Here is a 20,735-nt window from a genome sequence, read left to right on the forward strand (position 1 = left end):
CGTCGGAGCTTACAGCTTGACCAATCAGTACTGCCTTTCCAGCACTCAGCAATAAACCATCTGCACCAAGCGCGCGGTTTGTTAGGAAGGATAAGGTCAGGCCACACTCATTTCCTCTGCGGTCACTTGGGACAGCCATAGATGCTGCCTGCTCTGGCATTTGGCAAAGGTCAGCCAGCCCCAGTGCTGCCAGGCATGCAGTGTGTGCATTTACATTGAGCCTGCTCAGTTATTCCTGCCCTGCCTCATTGCACCCTCCCTGTTCCATGTAATGCCTTTGAGAGCCTTAGTCAGAGTTTGGGTGCTCGGGCGTATCTATTTTCTCCCATTTTCTAGAGAAATGCAATAACTGCAAGCAAGGTCATTTTCTGGCACCCAGGCTGTGACAGAGAGCAGAGAACGTCATGCTGGTTTAATGAGGGAAAATGGATTTTTCATAGCAGCGGAACAGTTCTGTTCCCATGGTCTCTAAAGGTGAAATAGGAGTACCATCACATTTCCTGCCCTCTCCTCACTCTGTGAGCTGGCAAGGACACATCTACCACTGTAGGAGATGCTCACATGGGGCCAACGAATGGGCCAGGATTTCCCCTGTCCCAGCAGCAGCACAGAGCACAGTGCCCAGGGAGGATGTGCCTGGGGCTGCCCATGAGAGTTCAGACAGAAGGGGAATGTTAAAAGATTTGCTCAGGTCTCTCTTCTATGAAAGTTTTTGAGTTTGAGCTGAATTGTCCAGGCATCCAGGTCTCAGTCTATGCATGCATATCCTCTTGGGTCTGAGGTGCACAGATGCCAGTCAGATGAACTGATTATTCTTCCTCTTGGCTTTTCATGAAATGTTTGAATCCTGTACTTCTTGGTGGCTTGTTTCCTGGGCCCTACATGATGGAAAATACGTGAGACAAGGTACAAGGGAGGCATCTCCTGTTCATTGTCATAGAATCATAGCATGCCTTAGGTTGGAAGGGACCTTGACTAGCATGACTAGCATCTAGAAAGACCACTAAAGTCATCTAGATCAACCACTGACCCATCATCATCATGCCCTAAACCATGTCCCTAAGTGCTACATCTACCACAGAATAATAGAAGCATAGAGCTTAGTCATATTTTAGCCCAGAATAATTCACTCACTCTGTGCCAACAGCTTGGTCAGGGCAGAAGCATCCCCAGCAGCAGGCAGAGCCCTCTGATGCCTCAGTTTCCCTTTGTGAAAGAGCAACTAATCTTTCCCAGGCACTCCACATGCCTAAATTCACCAGAGCCCGTGCGGTGTTCTGGTGCTATGGCAATGGGGCAACGTGAGGGCAAGACCAGCTGATTAGCATTGAGATGCAGCAGTGAGCCATTGGGGTATCTGATTTCGTTCCCTACCTGTGGGGCAAGCCGGATATAGAAAGGGAGGCATGCAAAACAGAACAAAGTCTCTATTTCAAAGCTGGGGTTGAGCAAATTAAAATGTAACGTGTTCAAAAGCTCACTTCCTTGGATGGCAGACAAAAAAAAATCAATTTCCTTGAAACAAATACTAAATATTAATGAGAGGATATGGTCTGCCATGCACAGAAAGCTGTAAAGAGCATTTCCCGTTGATCAACTGCAGAGGCAAGCTCATGAGATGAAATTGTTTTTCGAGCAGATATTTGTGGCCCGTCTCAAGGCAGCTCAGGAAGGTTTACCCACCCAAAAAAAGAACAAGAAACTCAGAACATTTCCTTCTTCGTATCAGGGCAGCCACTGGGGATGTGTGCCTGTGCTTTCATTTTTGTTTTCATATTAGCCCAAGTGGCTGGGGAGATGGCTGGGTTGGTGTGCACAGCAATCGGCACGGCGTTATGTGGGCAGGGAGTGATGCCCGGGGAGGTGGAAAATGCCAAAAGCAGAGCATGGGACCCAGCAGCACAGCCAGCTTTGCAGCCGTGTCTGCTCACTGAATTATTTCTATAATGAGCATTGGGGAAACATTTAACGGTCTCTTACAGCCATCAGCAAGATTCCTAAAGTAAAAGCACAGGCCTTTGGAGAAAGTCTTGGATTTTTCTATTGTTTTGACTCTTGGGTAAGGCAAGAAAGTTGGTATTACTCTGTATCCAAACAAGGAGGCTGGAAAACTGAAAACATTCGGACAGTTGGCACATGGGGCTTCCCATTCTGATGCCAAGATCACTCAGGTTGCCCAGGCACAGCGCTGGGAGCGTGGGCAGCCAGGCTCAGCCGAGGGAACAGGCACGGCACCGGGAATAGCTGCAGCCATGGAGGATGCCAAAATCATCTCGTATCCGTCATGCAGTAAATAAAAACACGTTGGCTCATGATTCTGTAAAACCATAACGCCAGCTGCGTAACCGCAGGTTGAACAAGAGCTAATATTAGCCAGCAAACAACTAAAATTAGAAAATCAGAAATTGAGCCAGAACTAATTAGCTGCTCAAGGAACAGAACCAGAACCGGAACAAATTAATTGTTAGGAAGCTGAAATACCAGTGTGGGACCCCTCAGGAAGCACACAGCCTCTTGCTCGGTGGTGAGTCGTGTGTGAGCTTCTGGGGTGCTTGGGGGAGAGTCCCAGCTCTGCCCAAAGGCTGTGGCAACCCAAGAGGAGGTGATGCATTGGTGCACCAGGAGCAGCGCTGACACAGCTGGGACAGCTCTCGAAGGGCTCAGAAACGTTCTCCATCCACCCTGTTTTGTTAAACCAGCACTATGGCAAGGGGAATTAACAAGGCCACCAGAAGAGCTCTGCTCAGCCCCACAGCACTGCCAGCTCCACTCCTGCTACTGGCTGAGATGCTCTGCAACCCTCCCAGCACCAGCCAGGAGCTTCAGCCATGCGAGCGCCGCTAGGATAATTTCCAGGGAATTAAGGAGCTCACATAGATAACGGGCACGTGGCTGCATTTCTCATCTGTGACTCAGTCACCTGTATGGTTACTTCTTTTCCTTTCCGAAGCCAGTAACTCACCCCATATTTCTTTTTCCCATCTCGCAGCGTTCAAACAGCAGCTCCCATTTTAGCAGCAGCATGACGCACGGTGTTTTAAATTCAATTTAGAATACAAACTATTTATACCAGCCAGAAAAAGGCAGCGAAGCAGCTCTCTCTGTCATGAGTGGATTTGTAATTTCGGAGCAATCATTGCATAACTAATTGAATCAGCTCTCAGCATGTGAAATCAGTGCCCTGCTTATCGGAGGTTTTCATCTCACTCCCCTCCTGAAGCCAGCAGTCCCCCTTTACTTTGTGCTTTTGCATCAGCCTGGGAAGACAGCAGCACCTGCAAAGCTGCCCTTCTCTGCTCGCTGCTTAAATGAAGCCAATAGATTACCAAATGCACTCAGAATAGCTGCATTATGGGTGCCCCCCAGAGCTGCTCAGGCTCCATGCGAGGGGCTGAAGTGTGTCTGAAGCTAATGAAGAGCCAACCATGTCTGAGAAGCAAATTAATGTTCAGCCGTTCCCCCGATTCCTGTCTCTCACTTCATTGCCTGGGTGTGCTTGGATTGGCTTGAATTCAGGGTCTGATCTAAACCATAGAATCACAGAATTATAGAATGGCTGAGGTTGGAAGAGACCTTAAAGATCACCTGGTTCCAGATCCCCAGCCATGGACAGGGTACCATCCACTAGATCAGGCTGCTCAGGGCCCCCATCCAACCAGGCCTTGAGCACATCCAGGGATGGGGCACCTACAGGAATGGGGCACCTACAGCTTCTCCGAGAGAAGGAGGGCCACAGTGCAGGATTTGAAAATGAAACCTTGAAGAGGCAATAAATATATATCTACAGCATTTTGAGGGATACAAAAAGGCAGAAAAGTTAGTCATGTTGGACTGCTTTGGGGTGAAGATCCTGATTGTGGTGACTTGGGTGGATGCAGACCTCCAGTTCTGGAGAGCAGTTCCAGCCACCTCCATGCAGCAGCGTCTTGGGGTGTGAAGGGCACTTTGGGCAGGGAGCCATCAGCTTCTGCTTCTCTGTAAAACCTGGAGCTCTTTTGGAAGTAGGCTGGGAGGAATTACCCCTGTCAGGTGTGTTCCCACAGCTGGATGTAGGTCACAGAGCCTGAAAAACAAACCAGGGTGTCCATCACCTGCTCTGGGACCTGTTTTTCTTCTTCCTTCCAGGAACCTGTTGGTTTCAGTGGCTCTGGAACAGCCTCAGCAGTGCTCTCAGCTACACTGGGTGCCTGTAATACAAGCCAGGGGACCCCTAAGGTTAATGTGAAGGAGGCTTTCTGAGAGCCAGTGCTCAGTGCTGCTGGCTTGTATGGTGGACAGGGAGATGTTGGCATGGTTAGAACCGGGCTTTCCTCCCAGGTTCCGTTTAAGCCACATCAAATCAGTGATCCCTGCTTGCTTCTCACACAAAGCCATGGAGACAGTGCTCTCCGAGCAGCTGTGGGGCTGTGCACCTCCAACCACTCCTTCTGTTCTCTATTGTCTCTCCAGGTAGCAAGATGGGAGCACAAAACACGGGCACTCAGCCGAGGCTTCGGCTCTCCACACACCGCCTGCTACTGCCTGGGCACTGTTATCCTGCTGCTCAACTGCGTGCGCAGCCACTGGTAAGGAGCTCACTCTACTGCTATGCATAAATGCAAAGAAGTGCATCTGCAAGGCAGGGTGATGAAGGATATCTGCTCTGCAGTGTTGTATCCAGCTTGTCTATCAGCCTCATGTGCTGTTGGTTTATGAGTTCAGCCAGATTTATTCCAGGGTTTGGAGTTCTGCTGGCAAGCAGAGGGATGAGATGGGGTGGCTATGTTCAGGAGAGCAAACCATCAGCATCAACAGCCATCAGACACCACAGGTTTTCTTGTCCCTCTCTCTCTCGGGGTTGTTTTCCCCTGCCCTGTGTGCAGTCCAGGTGGCAGGAAGGCTGTTGGTGCAGCACGTATCATATGTAACAGCAAAATCTTTTAATTTTCTCATGGAAACTATAAACAAAATTAAACCTGTTTTTAAGAAGCTGCAGTTTCCTGAGCAGAAGAGCGGGATTATCTGTGCACTTAGCAAGCAGTCTCTTTAAACTCTTATCTGTGATCTGTTTAAATACTACCTGTGCTAGCTAATAGTGTTGTATGACTGATGCACTGTACACCATGGGAATATGCCTTTTGACGTTCTAAGTGCAGCAAAGAGGTTTACTGCAGAAGATTTCCTCAATGCCAGCAATTTATCTGTGATCTGATAGGCTTTATCTTCAACGCTGTTAGAAGAGACAGACTCTACTAAATTTCCAGATTCAATTATACCAGGGTCAGAGCTAATGGGTTGTTTAGTACTTCAGGTAATTTCCCAGGCACAGAGATCTCAGGTTGGAATTTGCACATGTAGTTAAGAGCTTTGCCTTTCTGGAAGTGACACCGAGACCTGCTCTTGCCCTTCTGTGTTTGTCACAGCTACTGCTTATTGAAGAAGCCATAAGAAAGCCTGGAATGAATGTGGCCATAATTGAATTCAGGCATTGCAGAGGGCATGTGTGTGCTCTGCTCATGTCTCAGTGACACTGTGTGCTTGGATTTTGCTGGACTATGTCTCAGCAATCTCTTGCAGAGATGACATAGCTGCTTGTTGTCTGGGAAGCGATGCAAAGATTTGTGTCCAGCCTTTAATTAAAAACACAGCTGTGGAAGGGGCAGCCTCTGCTCCCAGTGGTCCTGCTGAGCTCCAGGGTCACCATGTGGCACTGATAGGGCATGGCTGGGAGAGATGAAGAGGCTGACCTGTCCCAACATTGTACCTCACACTATTCAAATAAGGCAAGTCCTTGCCAGTGGGAGCAATAGAATGATTTCAGGATGTGCACTGGAGCTGCAGCTGCAGGAGATGCCCTGAGATACACCTGGACAGCTCACTGTCTCCATGCCCAGCTCAGCCTGCCCACTATGCTGCATCCCAAAGCTCCAAATCAGCCTTTGAAACTCCTCTCTCTATACTTTGAGGGTGTTTTTGTTGGGTAGGGGCTGCAGGTTGGCATCCTGGCTGGAAGCCCCCATTGCAGGGCCGCACGGCTGCTTTGCCTCATGCTCCATGCAGGGGTCCCCTCCTCTGTCCAGTCTCCACTTCAGTGCCGTGACAGTCTCCAGTTTTCCTCCAGATGGATACCTCAGTTGGAAGAGGAGGGATATCCTGTGCTCGTTAAGCAAGTAGGTGTTTCCCAGTTCTGAACTTCATTATCAGCGTTGGTGTGTTTCTGAGAAATAATCCAGAACGACCTGTGACCAGTGAGGACAAGCTTAGTCAACGGCACAAGACAGGCTTCTTTAATTGCTTTGGTGTGATGACAACTTTCACAACAATCAAGTTCTTTCTGCAAGAAGCAAGGAATTTCCATCAGCAAGGCCCTTATCAGCGAAAACACCTCCTGAACTTTTGAACCATTTATCTGCACTATTCATTACCCCAGCGGTTTATGACTGTTTGACATAGGTTGTGACAACCCTTATGGTCTGCCAAATTTCCGTTCAGTGTCACTCTCTCCTGCACTAGCCACCTTGTTGACACCACATTGACTGCAAAAAGCCACTGGCGTTGCCTTGATGCTGTCCCATGCTCCCCTTTGAACGCTTTTGCAAGCTCCTGGCTCAGAGCAAACACATGCAGGTGCTTTTGTACACAGGAAGCTTATGGACTTCCCATTTTCAGGATCTTGGAGCATTTGTCTGAGCTATAAAGCAACACCCACACACATGTGGAGGACGTTGCAGATGCAGAGCGGAGCTCTCAGGGAACCTGATGCTGTGTTGCCTTCAGTCCAAGTGAGCTCCATGGAGGCTGAGCAAGGGCAGTGCCTTTGGCACCATGCTCTGTCTGCTCAAGAGAAAGAATCTACCCTAGGATGGGTCTTTGCCCAGGAAAGGGCTGTACGCCACTCCCCAGTGTTGCTCCTCAGCTTTACGCTCAGTGCTGCACACTTCCTGGCTCTTGTGTCAAAACAGAGTGGTGTAAATGGCACTGACAGAGTGCTTTGTGCAGAAATGACCACGCTCTGATGAGAATTGAGCCTAAAGCAGCCAAAGTCCCTTCCAACATCATCCAGGAAGAACCCCAGGTGGCCCAAAGCACTCCCAGGTGCTACTGCCAGGCAGGGGAATAAGCTGCTGCTAAACAGTGTGACCTAAATAACAGACAGTGGTGCAAGCAAAAAAGCGAAGTCATTATTGGCAAAAGAAGCTGTGAAGATGATGACCAGGCTGACAATTGCTGATGCTACCGGTAGGACTATTTCAGCATTTGTTTCTTTAATGAACAAGGTCTTTTGTTGCAGTGTGCATGAGGCACTGTTTGCTGCTGGGCCCCACTGGATGGGTTCACCCCCGTTGCCTGCTATTGCCACAAGGAACAAAGCCTCCAGCACGGGGACGTCCCACACCTCTGCTGCTTCCCGCTGCCTCCTGCCCCTGGCCCAGTTCTGCCCCAATTGCACTTGCCCAGTTTCCAGGCCGATTTTTGGGATCATTAAAGGTAGCATCACAGCAGCGACCCAGTTTGCTTGATGAGGTCTTTGCCCTCCTTTATGGGAAATGGATTATAAAATGTGGTCACTGTGGGCCACATTTTGAGGGAGGCCTGGAGCTCCTCTCTCCATACAACACTTCCAGGCTTGCTTCATGCTTCATGTGGGTTTTGGAGATGTATTTAGGCTGCATGGTAAGCTCTCTGGTGTTGCAATCACCTCTTAACTAAATGAACGCCTGCTTCCTAGAACTTGGCCGGTGCCTTCAGTACCCACAGCACATTTCTCTTGCCCTGGTGCCCAACGCACCATGGGTTAAAACCACTTCCACCTGCATGACGTCCACATCCCCACGCTGCAGGGCCATTTTGCGGGTGTTTTTCCAGTTCATGTACTTTATTCCCACGCAGCAGCACCGCCTGCGTAGCAACAGATGAGTGTCTGAGCGCGCGCCTCTCTGTTTCGGGAAGGGTGGGCCAAACAGTGCCTGTTGCCTTGGCTCCCTGGTGCAAAGCCAGCCAATGTGCACAACTGTGGTGGCCACGGGCTGTTTGCGGCCCTCAGGAATTGGCCAAATCTAGTGCTTTGATGGATTTGGGTTTTACACCTGCACCACTCACAGTGGAAAGCTGACAGATACTCATGGGGAGATGTTGGAGGAAGCATCATCCCCTCCTCAGAACTGGGGGCACTTTCCAGAGCCCCCCCAGACACAGGCACCTTTAAGCCAGCAGCCAGGGGCGTGATTAAAGTAGGTCACAGCCCATCTATCTCTGCCCTGTAAGAGAGGAGCTCCTCACCATGGCAATCGCTCCGCTCTGCGCACAAAGCATTTCCAGGTACTGGGACAAAGCATGGCTCTAATTGGGGTCCTCTTGGGCGCCGAGCTGGGACACTGCCGTGAGATGTAGCCAGAAATAAAGGCTGCAATGAACGTGACTCAGAGGCACATGGCAAGGGGAGCGGCTGCATGACATGAAGGAGACAGCCTCTGCCTCGTCCTCCTGTGCCAGGAGGGTGAGCCTCAGAGCCGCCGTGCTCCCCTGCCACCCAGGAGCAGTCACAGATGCCAGAATAATTGCCGTCTCTGACAGCTCCATGCTGCTTGTCATGGCCTGGCATCATAAATGCTTAAAAGGTTTATTTACCAATCCTGAAAACTCCAGTGTGCATCATGTTTAATGCAAATAGAATGTGTGTTTAGGAAGATATAAAGCATCACTCGAGGGAAAGGCAGTCCATTATCTGCATGCAAACACCTCCCTTTCTAGCTGTAAGCTGAACAGCAGGGGACTAAGTGGGACATGTTGATGAGGGCAGCTAGTGCAGCCATACCAAAAAAAGGGGGAATGGGATCATCTGGAGCAGGGAAGATGGCTTTGCCAAAGCAAACCCCCATCACACATTGGTTGCAAAGCTGATTTGTGGTCATCTCATTCATGCCACCTTTGTTCTTTTTGTACTCCAAAGCCAAGCAGGGTCATGAGCATAGGAAAGGGAAGGCTCAAAGATGCGTAATGGCATGATTTCTGATCACCCTGAGCCAAAAACAGCCTCTGAGCAATCACTTTCCACACAAAGCCAGGCTGCGCTGATAGCGGGGATGCAGGCTTGGGCTTCGTCATAGGGGACACTTGTGTCACTTAGTAATAAATACCAGGGATGTCATGAAAAGGGATGTGAGGCTGCTGCTGCTTCATGATAAGCCAGGATGGCACGTTTCCGTCATCCCTGATTTTAAGCTGAACCATACTGATGCTGGTGAGCAGAGGGAGATGTGCTGGGCACTGCAGCAACTCTCCCGGGCTCTTTCCTGCTCTCTCCCAAGCACATGATATTTATTCTATGTTTTGCTCCAGTCCAAAGTGAAGATGAACCACCTTGCTGTGGGGCCTAAAAGCTCCCAAAGAGCTGTAAATCTTATAGGAAAGAGCTCCAAGGAGAACAAAAAATATCATCCAAGTTTCTGAAGCATAAGGATGAGGAATCATCCTTGGCTTTGCTCGGTGTGTGCCTTCCATCTGCCTTCTGAGGCTTTGCAAGGTGTGCTTGCAGCCACATCTCTGGCAGGGCTCTCGGCTTCAATTGAGGCAGCAAAGAAAACCGAGGGATTTGCAAGACTCAGAGAGCTGGACGTGAAAAAAAAAACACATCCCAAATGCTGCAGATAACGTCAGAGCAGTTGGCAGCCCTGCCTGCAGGGTGGTGGAGCAGCCAGGGAAACCACTGGGCTCCTTCCACGTGAAGATCCAGGAGCACGAGATGGAAAGACTGTGCCCGGCAGGCAGCGATGGCCAGAGGCAGCAGTGCTGTTATTCCACTTGAATTTCAGCCTCCAGGGTGCCCATTTAAAAAAAAAAAAAAAAAAAAAAGCTCCAAGTTTCCTAGCTCGTGTGTCAGACACATGTGGAGAAATCCTGCATACAGCACTGTGGCTCTGTTATCTCACTGTTATTAATGAGCATTTCTTAATCACGGAGTTATCCTGTTTGTTGGCATACATGGGTACTGGAGCTGTGCGAGAGGCCAAGCCCTGCTCCTGGGCAAAGTTCAGATGGCCCAAGATGGGGGTCACAATTATTGCACTCACAAATGAGTATTGGGAAGGTCAGACCTGAAATGCCTCGATGAGAAGCAGTGCTCACACTCCAAAATCTGTGTGTCTCGTGTTTTCCTTTTGGTGTTCAAATCCTCCCCCTGCCTGTCAGCCTGCAGCCATGAATCACTCCTGGGCACGTGGTGAACACATGAAGGCTGCAAAATATTTCGGTGGAGGAGAGGAACGGGGTGGGAGCACAAGATAACCCGGCAAACTGCTTCCAGCCCTCCTAGTGCCGAGGTTCTGCAGCCTGCAGCATTTACACTCAAGGGCATCTTTAGATATTGCAGTGCAGTAGGGCTGATATTTCCAGGAGTCATCAAGGGTTGCAAGTAAAAATAACTTCTCTGGGGCAAGTCCCGGCTGCTCACCAGACTTTGTGGCTCCTGCCATCGGGAGCTGGAGTAGGTTCAGATGAAAAAAGAGACCCTGAGAAGTGTCCTCCCCCAACAGCATCCTCCCCCAAAGCTCTGCATCTCCCGGAGGGGTGATGTTAGCAATGAGTCGCTGTTATAACAGCCCTTGTTGTCTCTCCGACAGCTTCACAGAAGCCATGAAGAGCCAGCCGAAGCTGGAGGGCTTGGACAGCCACTGGGCCTATTACTCAGGCTCAGCCATCATGGCTGTAGGGACCTTGTTTGTCATCTCCAGCTTCTTAGCACTGGGATTCACCGGGACCTTCCTAGGTAAGCACTAAAAATTCAACAGCTGAACCAGAAAGGTCATTTAATCCTCCCAGAGTTGGACTTCATCATCCCTGTGGGTCCCTCCAACTCGAGATATTCTGTGTCTATGATTTTGGTAGGGCAGAATCCCCTGTGAATTTCCTCTTCTTGTCTTCGGGGTGCTGTTACTTTTGGTCTTGGCTTTGTGATACCAAAGCACGACATAGCCATGCTGTTACTTTGCACGGAGATGATCGTGCAGTGATTTTCTACAGCAAGTCTAATCACCCTCTGCGTCAAGCCTGAAATGTTAGAAACCAGCTAATTATCTCAGAGATCAAACGTCCTACAGAGAAGGCAGCCCAAGGGCAGATCTTGTGAGCAGGTCAGCACCAGCACCAGCACTGCGCGGGGGGAAGAGGAGGAAGAAGAGGAGGATGAAGAAGTAGGAGCCATCCAGCAGCATTGTGCTGAGCCCACAGCTGTCCGGCACACGCTCAGGCACCATCTCATTTGCTCTTCCCCTCTGCAATAAACACAACATTCTCTGACAGATTCTTTTATCTGCCGCTTCATGGCAAAAGGCATTTTCCACTGTGCCTGCTTTCACATTTAGAGCGTAATTCTATTAGCATTGTTGACTTTAGAAACATGCCAGTATGTGTGGAATTCATAAAAATAAAATAGAGACAGGAACAATAAATACCAGAGGAAAGGGGCAGCTCCCGCTGGCTGGAATAATGACAGCTCCAGCTTTGACACTGCATTTAGGCTGTGCTTTTTGCAAGTGCTTTACAAACCAAATTCAATTAGCTCCTGCCGCGTCTCCAGGAAGAAGAGAGGGAGGGAATAAGCCTTCCTGCTTTCAAGTTGAGTCGCAAAGAAATGTGTTGAGTTGGCCAAGATCCTGCTGCCAGAAACAGATCCCAGCGCTCCTGGATGTGTGCTCTCGACATCGACGCTCCTCACCCCGTGTTGCATCCCTGTCCCCCAGCCGTGGGGCAGAACGTACCCACAGTGATGCTGTGTGCATGGAGACATGTCCGGGAGGCCAGGCAGGGCAGCACCCATCAGCTCGAACTGGTTGAGCGCTCCTGAAGCACAGCCAGCTCTGGGTTTGCTTACGCAAAGCCTGATTCACTGCCCACAAGGACCCACTGGGCTTGAACCGCAGGGGGAAAGCAAACGGGTGAGTCAGGCTCAGCGTAAGCAGGGGCACAGCCCTGTGCTCTGAGCAGGGAGGACTTGGGTGCTGGTGGCTCGTAGTGGCACTTGTGCTCATCCCACTGAGTCAGCAGCAAGGAGGGGTCTGCAGGTGTCAGGGGGCTCACGTGGGTGCTGTCTGGCTCACGACTGTGCTCTCACCACCCTTCTGCACACACAGCACTGGCGCGGGCAGCGCTGGCACTTTTGCTGCAGGAGGCAAAGAACTGAGCTTCTTCAGCAAGAAGAGGGTAACGACATCATCCTGATCTTCTCAGTCGACTGAGCTCAAGAGACGTTTTGAGAGAGCAAGAGATTCCCAAGCATTTAATAAACTGACTGAGACAGCATCGGACCTTTCCCTTTTGGATTTTCTTACAGCAGTGAGTGCTGAAGCAGGCAGGACAAGGAAATTGCATCAGGGCTGCCCATTAGATCCCAGTGGTGCCACTCCCATTCTCTGCTGTGGTTGGATGCAGCCCATTGCCCTGGCAGTTCTTCTCTCTCCCCTTCTCCCAGCCATGCACTGGCTGGAATTTATTTTGGAGCCATTTGCCTTATTTTCTGACACAGGCAATAATGAGTGCTTGACTTCCCAAAGGCCGAGGGCTGCACTGCATGCCCAAACCCATCCGTCTGCACCCAAGCACAGTTCCTTTCAAGACTGACCAAGATTTCAAGCAAATTGGACCTGACCAGACTCCATCAGTGGGTCATGGTGTACCCAGCAGCTCCGGGTCAGGCTCAGGGGGCTGTGGGAAGCACTGCTATATATAAGGATGAAAGGTCTGCAGATCCTCGCTGCTGCTTGCATTCACTTTGTGCAAACCTCCCCCGTGCCAGCGCCCTTTGGGGAGCAAAGTGTTCCACCCGAAGGCGAGGGCGGCAGGGGATAATGAACGTTTTGACACAGAAGAAAGCACAGCAATGGGCTGTGGCTTCGGGGGGGCTTTCTAGCAGAACAATCTCTGAGTCGCATTGCCAAGCGACTGTGAGAACATGTCGTGTGAATACCAGGCAATTATCTCACTTAGTGGCCTGTAGTTAAAGCCCAAAAGCATTGTATAATTGGGCAGGCGCTATTTATCCTTGGAAATAAATGTTTTTGCACCACGTGAGGTCAAAGAAATTACACCACGATCCAGGTAATAATAATAACCTTGAATACTTTGCACTCCCATCATGCCTTTTATCTGAATTTCCAAGCACTTTCTCACCATCCATTAATCCTCACCCCCACTGCACTACGAGAAAGACTGGTATTGTGATCAGTGCACAATGGCACTGGGAGGGACGAAGAGATTTGCCCAAGGGCAGGGAATGGGCTGGGGACACAACCCGTGGCCATGGGCTGCTCGCTGGGTTACGCTGTGTCTTGTGCCAAGGACACAGAGCAAAATCCTTGCTGGCCTTCATGGACTCATTATAAGCCCAAAGAAGCCAAAGCTCTGCATCCCAGCCCTGTCACTCCCCCCAAATGCCTCTGCACGCATCTCCTCGCTTGTCATGGAAAGATTACTCTGAGGTTGATAGGAAGCTTGTTGGAAGCTGACAGTTCTGAAAGCTTTCCTCGTTACAGATGAAAATCACCTATTATCATCATCATCATCGTGCCGATAATTGAGCGTTTTGTAGGCAGAGGTGCTATTTTCTGAAATTCTGAGAAATTCTCTGAACTATGAGATAAGAGTGGCACTGAATGGGGGCATTTGGTGGCGGCGCTCTCAGCTGTACCGTCACGAAGCACCATTACTGTGCACCGGGCTTATTTCCCCATTAGATGTATTTGATCCTGTGCACTCGCTTCCTCATCAAGTGGCTTCAGAGGGGCGATTTTCAAATGAAAAAGCAGAACCAACCAGTTGGCACCTCGAGAGCTGTGTCCTGATGAGGAATGTAGCTGCCATCGCCTCACTGCAATGCACAAATGCACAACCCTTCCTGGTGGGCAGAGAGCCATTCCCGGAAAAGCTGATGGAGATGGAGTAAACACAGCCTATTTGCTGCTGTTTTCTCAGCCTGACAGTCAGCAGCAAAACCCTTTGTTTGCCGTTGCTCTGCCTCCATGGCAGGGATGCCCCATGGCATTGAATGCTGATCCACCCCACTTCATGGAGCCTAATGAGAAACCCTTTGTTCACCCTACAGGGGATTACTTTGGCATCCTGATGGAGGCAAAAGTGACCTGCTTCCCCTTCAGCATCCTGGATAACCCCATGTACTGGGGCAGCACGGCTGTCTACCTGGGCTGGTCCCTCATGTGAGTATGTGCTCCTGTCATGGTACTTGGGGGGGTAAGGTGCTGGCTTGAATCGGCAGCCAAAGAAACGTTTGGTGACGGCAGAGGCACAGCTGGGGAGTAAAGCAGCAGGGGAGGTGCAGCACGCCCTGGCTTCTCACTTCCCAACTATTTTTGCACACGCAAAGCCTTTCTCTGTCATAAAAAGACGTGTGGAATTAATTGTCGAAAAATAAATAACGGCCGAGTGCTGGGGAGAGGAAACATCAGCAAATGCTCTGCAGCCAAATGGGATCCTTGGCAAGCTCTGCACATGGAAAAATCAACAGCCAGGGCCGAATTCATGCCGGGTGTCGCTCAGCGGGGGCCAGGCACTGATACCAGGGATTGGTGTGACCCTGTAATTACCTCTGGAAGAAACAAAACAAGCCAGCACACCTCCCCCCCACTGCATGGTGATAGCACTTCCGAAAAACTCCTCGTGATACAACACAGCTTAATAGCCTGCTTAGGAGGAAATGAATAGGCTGTAATTTAGCAGTAAATGAGCAATATACTCAATTCTGTGTAATAAGTTTTATGTGGTTTTCATTTGATATCACATTTTATTTATTTGCCTGGGAGTAAAAACCACAGCAGGGTTGTGTCGGGAGCCCGTAGAGTACTGCTGGACTTTATCACCTGGTGTTTTGCACAGGCACTGCCACGTGGGACATCTCTCTTATACATCAGTGGGAAAACAAAACACTTTGCCACTTCTTGCCTTCCCAGCCACATGCACAGCACTGCAGTGCTTTCTGGCCCCTGTTAATGAGTAAAGCCTGTGTCACTGAGCCTTGTGTTCGTTCTGCACTTTGACATCCCCCCTGCAGCCGTCAGGGCTCACTGCACTGCACCCTTTGCCTTCCTTGCAGCCCCATGGCAGCTGGGTTGGGCCCAAGCCCCGGGAAACAGTGCGCAAGAGCTGGGGACAGGAGCTGCAGGGGACGGGGGGACAGAACAGCACATGCCACCCCACAAAGAGGTATTTGGATGGAGAGCTTGTAAGGAGATTCGTATTATTTTACAATTGAGCCATTTCCTAGAATCCCTGCCCAACCAGATGAGCCCTCTCAAGCTGTTTGTGTTGCAGAAATTCCTCCTTCACCCCCATGACGGAGCAGCTTCATGCTGGGTGCACTTCACTTTGGTCTTTAGCCACAGTCCTGGGCAAAAGAAGCTTGAAGCAGCTCGAGACAACAGCACGATTGCCTCTTTTTCTCATTAAAAGGCTGCCACCATAAAGGGCAGCGAGGCGTGAGCAACAATTGCTGTTGACAAATTGCTGGAGCTGTGCAAAGTGGCACCAGGGCACGGCGCGCCTGGTCTTGTGGGAGCTCCACACAGCCCTGAGCACTGTGATGGTGACTGTCTCTCTTCCCTGGGATCTCGGATTGGGTTTCTGAGTTGTAATTGGGATCCTAGGGCTCTTCTGAGCTCTCCATGGGGCCACAGGGCTTTGAGATGTGGGTCAGAGCCGGAGTTCTGGCAGCAGGGATGTGCAGCTGAGCTGTTGGCACACGAGGAGCACAACTTCTGGCTGGTTTTGGACAGGCCTGAAATGTAGAGCATACTTCTCCTCCCTCAGTGATATATTACACCCATATTGTGGCATCAGAGCCCAAGGATTTGATTCATTTACATCCACAAGGGTACATACTGCGTAATTTAAGCGAGTCTGGCAGCACCCCAGACAGCCTATGATTAGGACTCCGGCATTAAGAGCATCACTTGAGGCCAGAGCTGCTATTTTCTCCTTTCCAGGATGTTGCACATATCCCAGACTCAGCTAATGGCAGCTCCTTGGACAAAACAAATGTGTCTGCTAAGTACACAGCGGGCAGCACTTTGACCCCTTCTGCACACAGCGAGCAACGGGCACAGAGCAGCCAGGGCTCCTTGCTGTGCCTACAGGATGCACAGGGAGAGGTTTCCTCCACACTTGTCGTAAAAATGGGAACAGCAAGCCTACAACAGGAGCAAATGCCCCATGTTCAGTGCTCAGGACCAGCAGTGCTGGAAGGGAAGGATATGAGCACACAAGCATTGCTCTTGCAAAACGTCTACAGCAATGTGGAGATGCAGCAAGGGCAGACAAACTCTCAAAAAAGCCCCTGGCTGCTACCAGGACCACAAAACCTACTCGTCTGACTCATCATTGACCTTGCTACAAAATGAGCTGCTGCCCAAGAAGTAGGTCGAGCTCATAAGAGGAGTGAAACACCAAGATGTTTCTTATTGCTCCAATCGAGCAGTCTCGTTTCTCCCGAAAGACAAATGGAGCATTAGTTGTCTAGAGGTGGCCTTATGTATCTGTGGCAGGGGAAGTGCTTTAACTCGTGGCAACAGGCTGTGTAAATCAGAGCAGGCACTGCAGCCAAATGATGCAATTAGAGGTCTTGCTGTCAACAAACAATCATGCAAATTTGTTCTCTCTGATACAAATCATGGAGGAGACATGACTAAGCATGTAATAGCAGGAGGTTGGGAATGAAGAAGTTGTCCTATGTTTCCTAATGAGAAAAAAACCTTGTTGTAAAATGGAAGCAGTGAAAAAGTGAAGATTTGTGTACATCTCTCCAGGAACTGATGTGGCCAGGTGCTACCTGATGGCTGCTTTGGGTGGCGTGGGGCTCAGGTCGTTTGGTCTCTCCTCTAAAGGCACTTTTTCCCAGAGGGCTGGTCCCCTTGCATGAGGATTGCAAGATATTTATCCTCACCAGGGACCAGCTAAGTACATTTTTCTGCTGACAGCCAACTCCTGTCCTCATCAGAGAGCTGAGCTCCAACCAGCAATTAAAGACAAGCAGCAGTGTCTTAATTAAGGGCACGTGCAGCCAGTAGCTAGAGGCGTAGGATGCAGAAAGGAGGTTTGGGAGTCTAATGCTAAGCAATGAACTGGACACAGCCATGCTCCTGGCTGGGGAGATGAGACTGGGACTCTGCAGGGAGTTTGCACATCATGGAGCGCTCTTGGTGCCTGGTTTGGAGACTGCTGGGGCCTTAGCAATGAACCCCACTGCCTTCACCAGCCATTCAGCCATTCTTTGCCATTTCTTCCAAACCTTACCATCCCTTGTATTCTATCCACCCCTTCCATCTCTTCCCATCCTTGCCATCACTTCCATCCCTTCCATCTCAGCCTGTGATGGCTCAGCTCAATGTCTACACAGCCATACGCTGCTCTGTCTGCCAGGTGCCTCCTGCACCCCGGGTGGCCGTATTTCTGTGCACATCAGGCATTTCCCTTATAGCACACTGGCTTGGAGCCACAGCCGTACGTAAGCAGCTGCTCAGCTATTAAGCAGCCTTATAATCTCAGGACTTAGCATCAAAGCAGAAACTCTCTGAACAGAGACATGCGGGGATCAGACTTGAAAGAAGTTGCCGAAGTAGGCTGGGGAAGAGTCTTTGCCAAGTAACATCTGTCTAAGACAGTTAACATTAAGCACACACAAAAAATCCATCTTTTGTTCACTTCTGTTTAATGAGCAAGAGAGTGCTCTCGTGGAGCCTAACGTCTCATTTCACTTTCTAAAGCAGGTCTTGCATAAGCCCGTGTACTCACCTGATCTTTTCCTTCTCTTTCAAAACAGGCATGCAAGCCCAGCTGGCCTTTTGCTGACAGCTGTAGTGGCAATTTCCTACACAATTGCAGTGCTGTATGAGGGGTGAGTAGCTCTGCAAAACTGGAGAGCTTCTAATTATTTCTACCAGCTTTAACTCCCAAGGTTTCAGGGAACTGCAGAGATGTTTTTTCCGATTCATTCAGCGGGGAATAAGTAAAACAGAGAATTGTTTTCCAATTGTTTTGCTAATGGGCAGATTCCTTTCTGAAACTATGTGCTGAGTTCTAGGAACATTTGTCCATTTGCTTATTTTTACCAAAATATGTTTTTTTTTTTCTCTTTCGGATGCCTATTTCTGTCTATATGAAAGCAATGAGGAAGGCAGGAAGAGGGCTCATAATGGCATCTGATGGGGTGCAAGGAGAACATTTTGCATTTGTTAATTTCTTGGAAGAGCTTCTCTGATATTTCACCCCACAGCTGTCCAACAGCCCTGGGTGAAATACCCAGAATGGTCTCAGAAGCACTGGGAAAGGTCTTTTGTGGGAGGTGGGAAGAGGGAGGTGGGCTCCCCCAGAGTGTGCGGCACTCATTGTTTCATCTTCTTTCCTCCTTCTTTTGCCCTTCTCCCATGCCTGCACCCACAGACCTTTCACGGAGGAAATCTACCGTCAGAAACAGAAGGGAGCAAAGAGCAATTAGCGACAGGTATGTTTCCAAAATGGCCATGCCATGTGCTCTGGGTTCTGCACGAGGTCCTTACCAGGCTCTGCTCTTTGCCTCTCACAATGCAGTGCCTCAGACACCTCAGTGCAGTGTGCCCTGCTGTGCCTTGTGCTGTCCAATTTGCCCATTTTCCTACTGAGATGTTTCCTAGTAATTAGCCCAGCAACCCCTAATGAGCCAACTGAGCACTCTGCAGTCTTGGAAGCCATCAGAGGAACAGTGTGAGCACGGCACAGAAGCTGGAGAGCCCCATTCAGCCCCCCGACCTGTCCTCCCACACTGACAGCTGAAGATCTGCAGGCACGAAGCAACCCAGCTCCAGCACCAGCCTGGAGGGCAGAACAGCGATGGAGGCACCAGGGGCCTTTTGGATGCAAGGTCTGAGCATGCAGCAGCATGGCAGCAGGTGATCCTCCATGCCTACAGCTGCTAAGGATGGGGTGCATTGGACAGCCATTCCTCAACGTTGGACACTTTGTGCTTTTTGGACAGCACACTGGACCTCGTTGCTCACTCTGCAGGCTGGACGTGGAGAGGAGGGCACAGCTCACTGATCCTCTGTAGCAAACAGACACTGCCAAAGAGGCATGGCTTGATCAAAGTGGTGCCCCATGCAGGTCTCAAACTGCAGGGGAAGGAAGAAGGGCAGCTGCTGCAGATCTGACCATACACCCGTCCAGAGCAGAGAGACCTCCTTGTCCACCCCAGTGCTTTCCCACCGCTGCAGAGCTCTGTAGCATCTTTGTGCTATTTGCAAAGTCTCCCAGACAGGGGACAGCAAGGCACATAGATGTGAATGTCCCACCTAAACCACTGCCCAAGAGGACAGAGAAATGGCAGCTGAACCACGGCAAAGCCCCAGCATGGAGAAACCAGGTTGGAAGTGGAAAAGACCAATGGAAAGATTCAGTCCCCATCAGCAGAGTGAGCAGTCCCCTGGTGCCGGTGCCCCACTGCCCCATGGCTCTCTGGGCCCCAGGGGCAAACCCCATCCAGCCCCTCCAACCCCATGCATCTCCTCCTTTCCCCACGGCCACACGAGGCTCTGCCCACCATCCCACCGCACAGTGCCTTGCCCCAACCAGCCGGGATGAAACGCAGCCTGGGCTCATCCCTGCTGTTGGATCTGGCTCCAGAAAGAAGGTCCCAGGGCTGATGCCACAGCCCCATACTCAATGTTTACAGATTCCCAGAACGGTTTGAGAAGTAAGCTATAAATGACCAAAAAAAAAAAAAAAAAGCCACCAAAATCTAAAGGGAAGGGATCAGCGATGCTCCCGGCTCCCGCGGGGACACGGGCTGAGTCTGGTCCTGTAGTGACGCCGTGCTTCGTCCCAGCATCACAACATCCCCTCTGGAGAAGGTCCTCTCTTCTCCCAGCACGTCAGTCCCATTCCCTCCTGCTCGTGCCCGGCTGTAACTCACCCTTCCAGCATTGCTCAACGGGAATTAAAAGTGTCGGTTTCTTTCTCTTCTTTTCTTTCTTTTCCTGTTTCCTCCAGCAGGGCTCAGGGATGCTGTGCTTCTGTTTCTGAGCCATTGCACAAGGATTATTTTTTTATTGGTATCTCGACGACCTTCCTCCTAAAGACTTGGGCATAGTATTTTATTTTTAGATAAGTTTCCACATCCCCTCCACACTGAATGTTTATAGACAGAGGCTAAAGCAGCCCAGTGCCATAGCAACCAGCAAGGAGAGGATCCATTGCACTGTGCAGACATTTGTGTCAGAGTTGCCAATCCAGGCTCGAAGTCACTCGTGCAAATAAATTCAGATCTATTGAGAGGTGAAATCGGTGTTTGCAGAAGAGCTGCTGTGCTTGTTAGGAAGGATTGCTTCACAGGAACACAGCGAGAGCCGTGTTGGTGCTGCCTCATTCCCAGTGCAGGGATCACCACAAGGATGGGGACCTCTGGCTGCACAGCTCCTGTCCCCAGCCAGGATAACCACCCCAGGATGGTGTGTACTGCCATAAACCCACTGATGGGGCCATGCTCCCTCTCAAACTCACGGCATCCCAAAGGCTCAGGGGCTCAGTGCTGCAGTGGGTGCTTCACACCCAACTCTTCCCTCTCCCTACAGCTCATCTCTGGGGCTGTGCCCAATTTCACACTGCTGGTGCCACGCAGGGCGTGCTGTGATGTTCAGGCTTGGCACAGCAGTTTGTTTGCAGCCTTGGGGAAAAGTGGCACGAGGCCGTGTGCAGATACAGCAGATAACTCCCTGCGCTCGGTG

At 50.4% G+C, this 20,735-nt stretch overlaps 1 protein-coding gene across 5 annotated transcripts in view; it reads left to right on the forward strand.

Annotated features, from left to right (window-relative positions):
* The window catches only part of PEMT (phosphatidylethanolamine N-methyltransferase), a 55,044-nt gene extending 35,075 nt beyond the window's left edge, over nt 1-19,969 (forward strand). For 4 of the 5 annotated variants that reach the window (XM_090151323.1, XM_090151322.1, XM_031606860.2 and 1 more), the window contains exons 3-8: nt 4,450-4,565; nt 10,599-10,744; nt 14,075-14,186; nt 17,801-17,875; nt 18,421-18,481; nt 18,568-19,969. In XM_090151323.1, the coding sequence (XP_090007449.1) occupies nt 4,450-4,565; nt 10,599-10,744; nt 14,075-14,186; nt 17,801-17,875; nt 18,421-18,475 (504 nt within the window). In that variant the 3' untranslated portion in view covers nt 18,476-18,481; nt 18,568-19,969. The remainder of the gene's footprint in view (nt 1-4,449; nt 4,566-10,598; nt 10,745-14,074; nt 14,187-17,800; nt 17,876-18,420; nt 18,482-18,567) is intronic. The other variant, XM_090151321.1, reaches the window with a different exon arrangement.
* Nucleotides 19,970-20,735: the final 766 nt, after the last annotated feature.

The sequence above is a fragment of the Phasianus colchicus genome, chromosome 16, assembly GCF_987193195.1.
Source record: "Phasianus colchicus chromosome 16, bPhaCol1.hap1.1, whole genome shotgun sequence".
NCBI lineage: Eukaryota > Metazoa > Chordata > Aves > Galliformes > Phasianidae > Phasianus > Phasianus colchicus.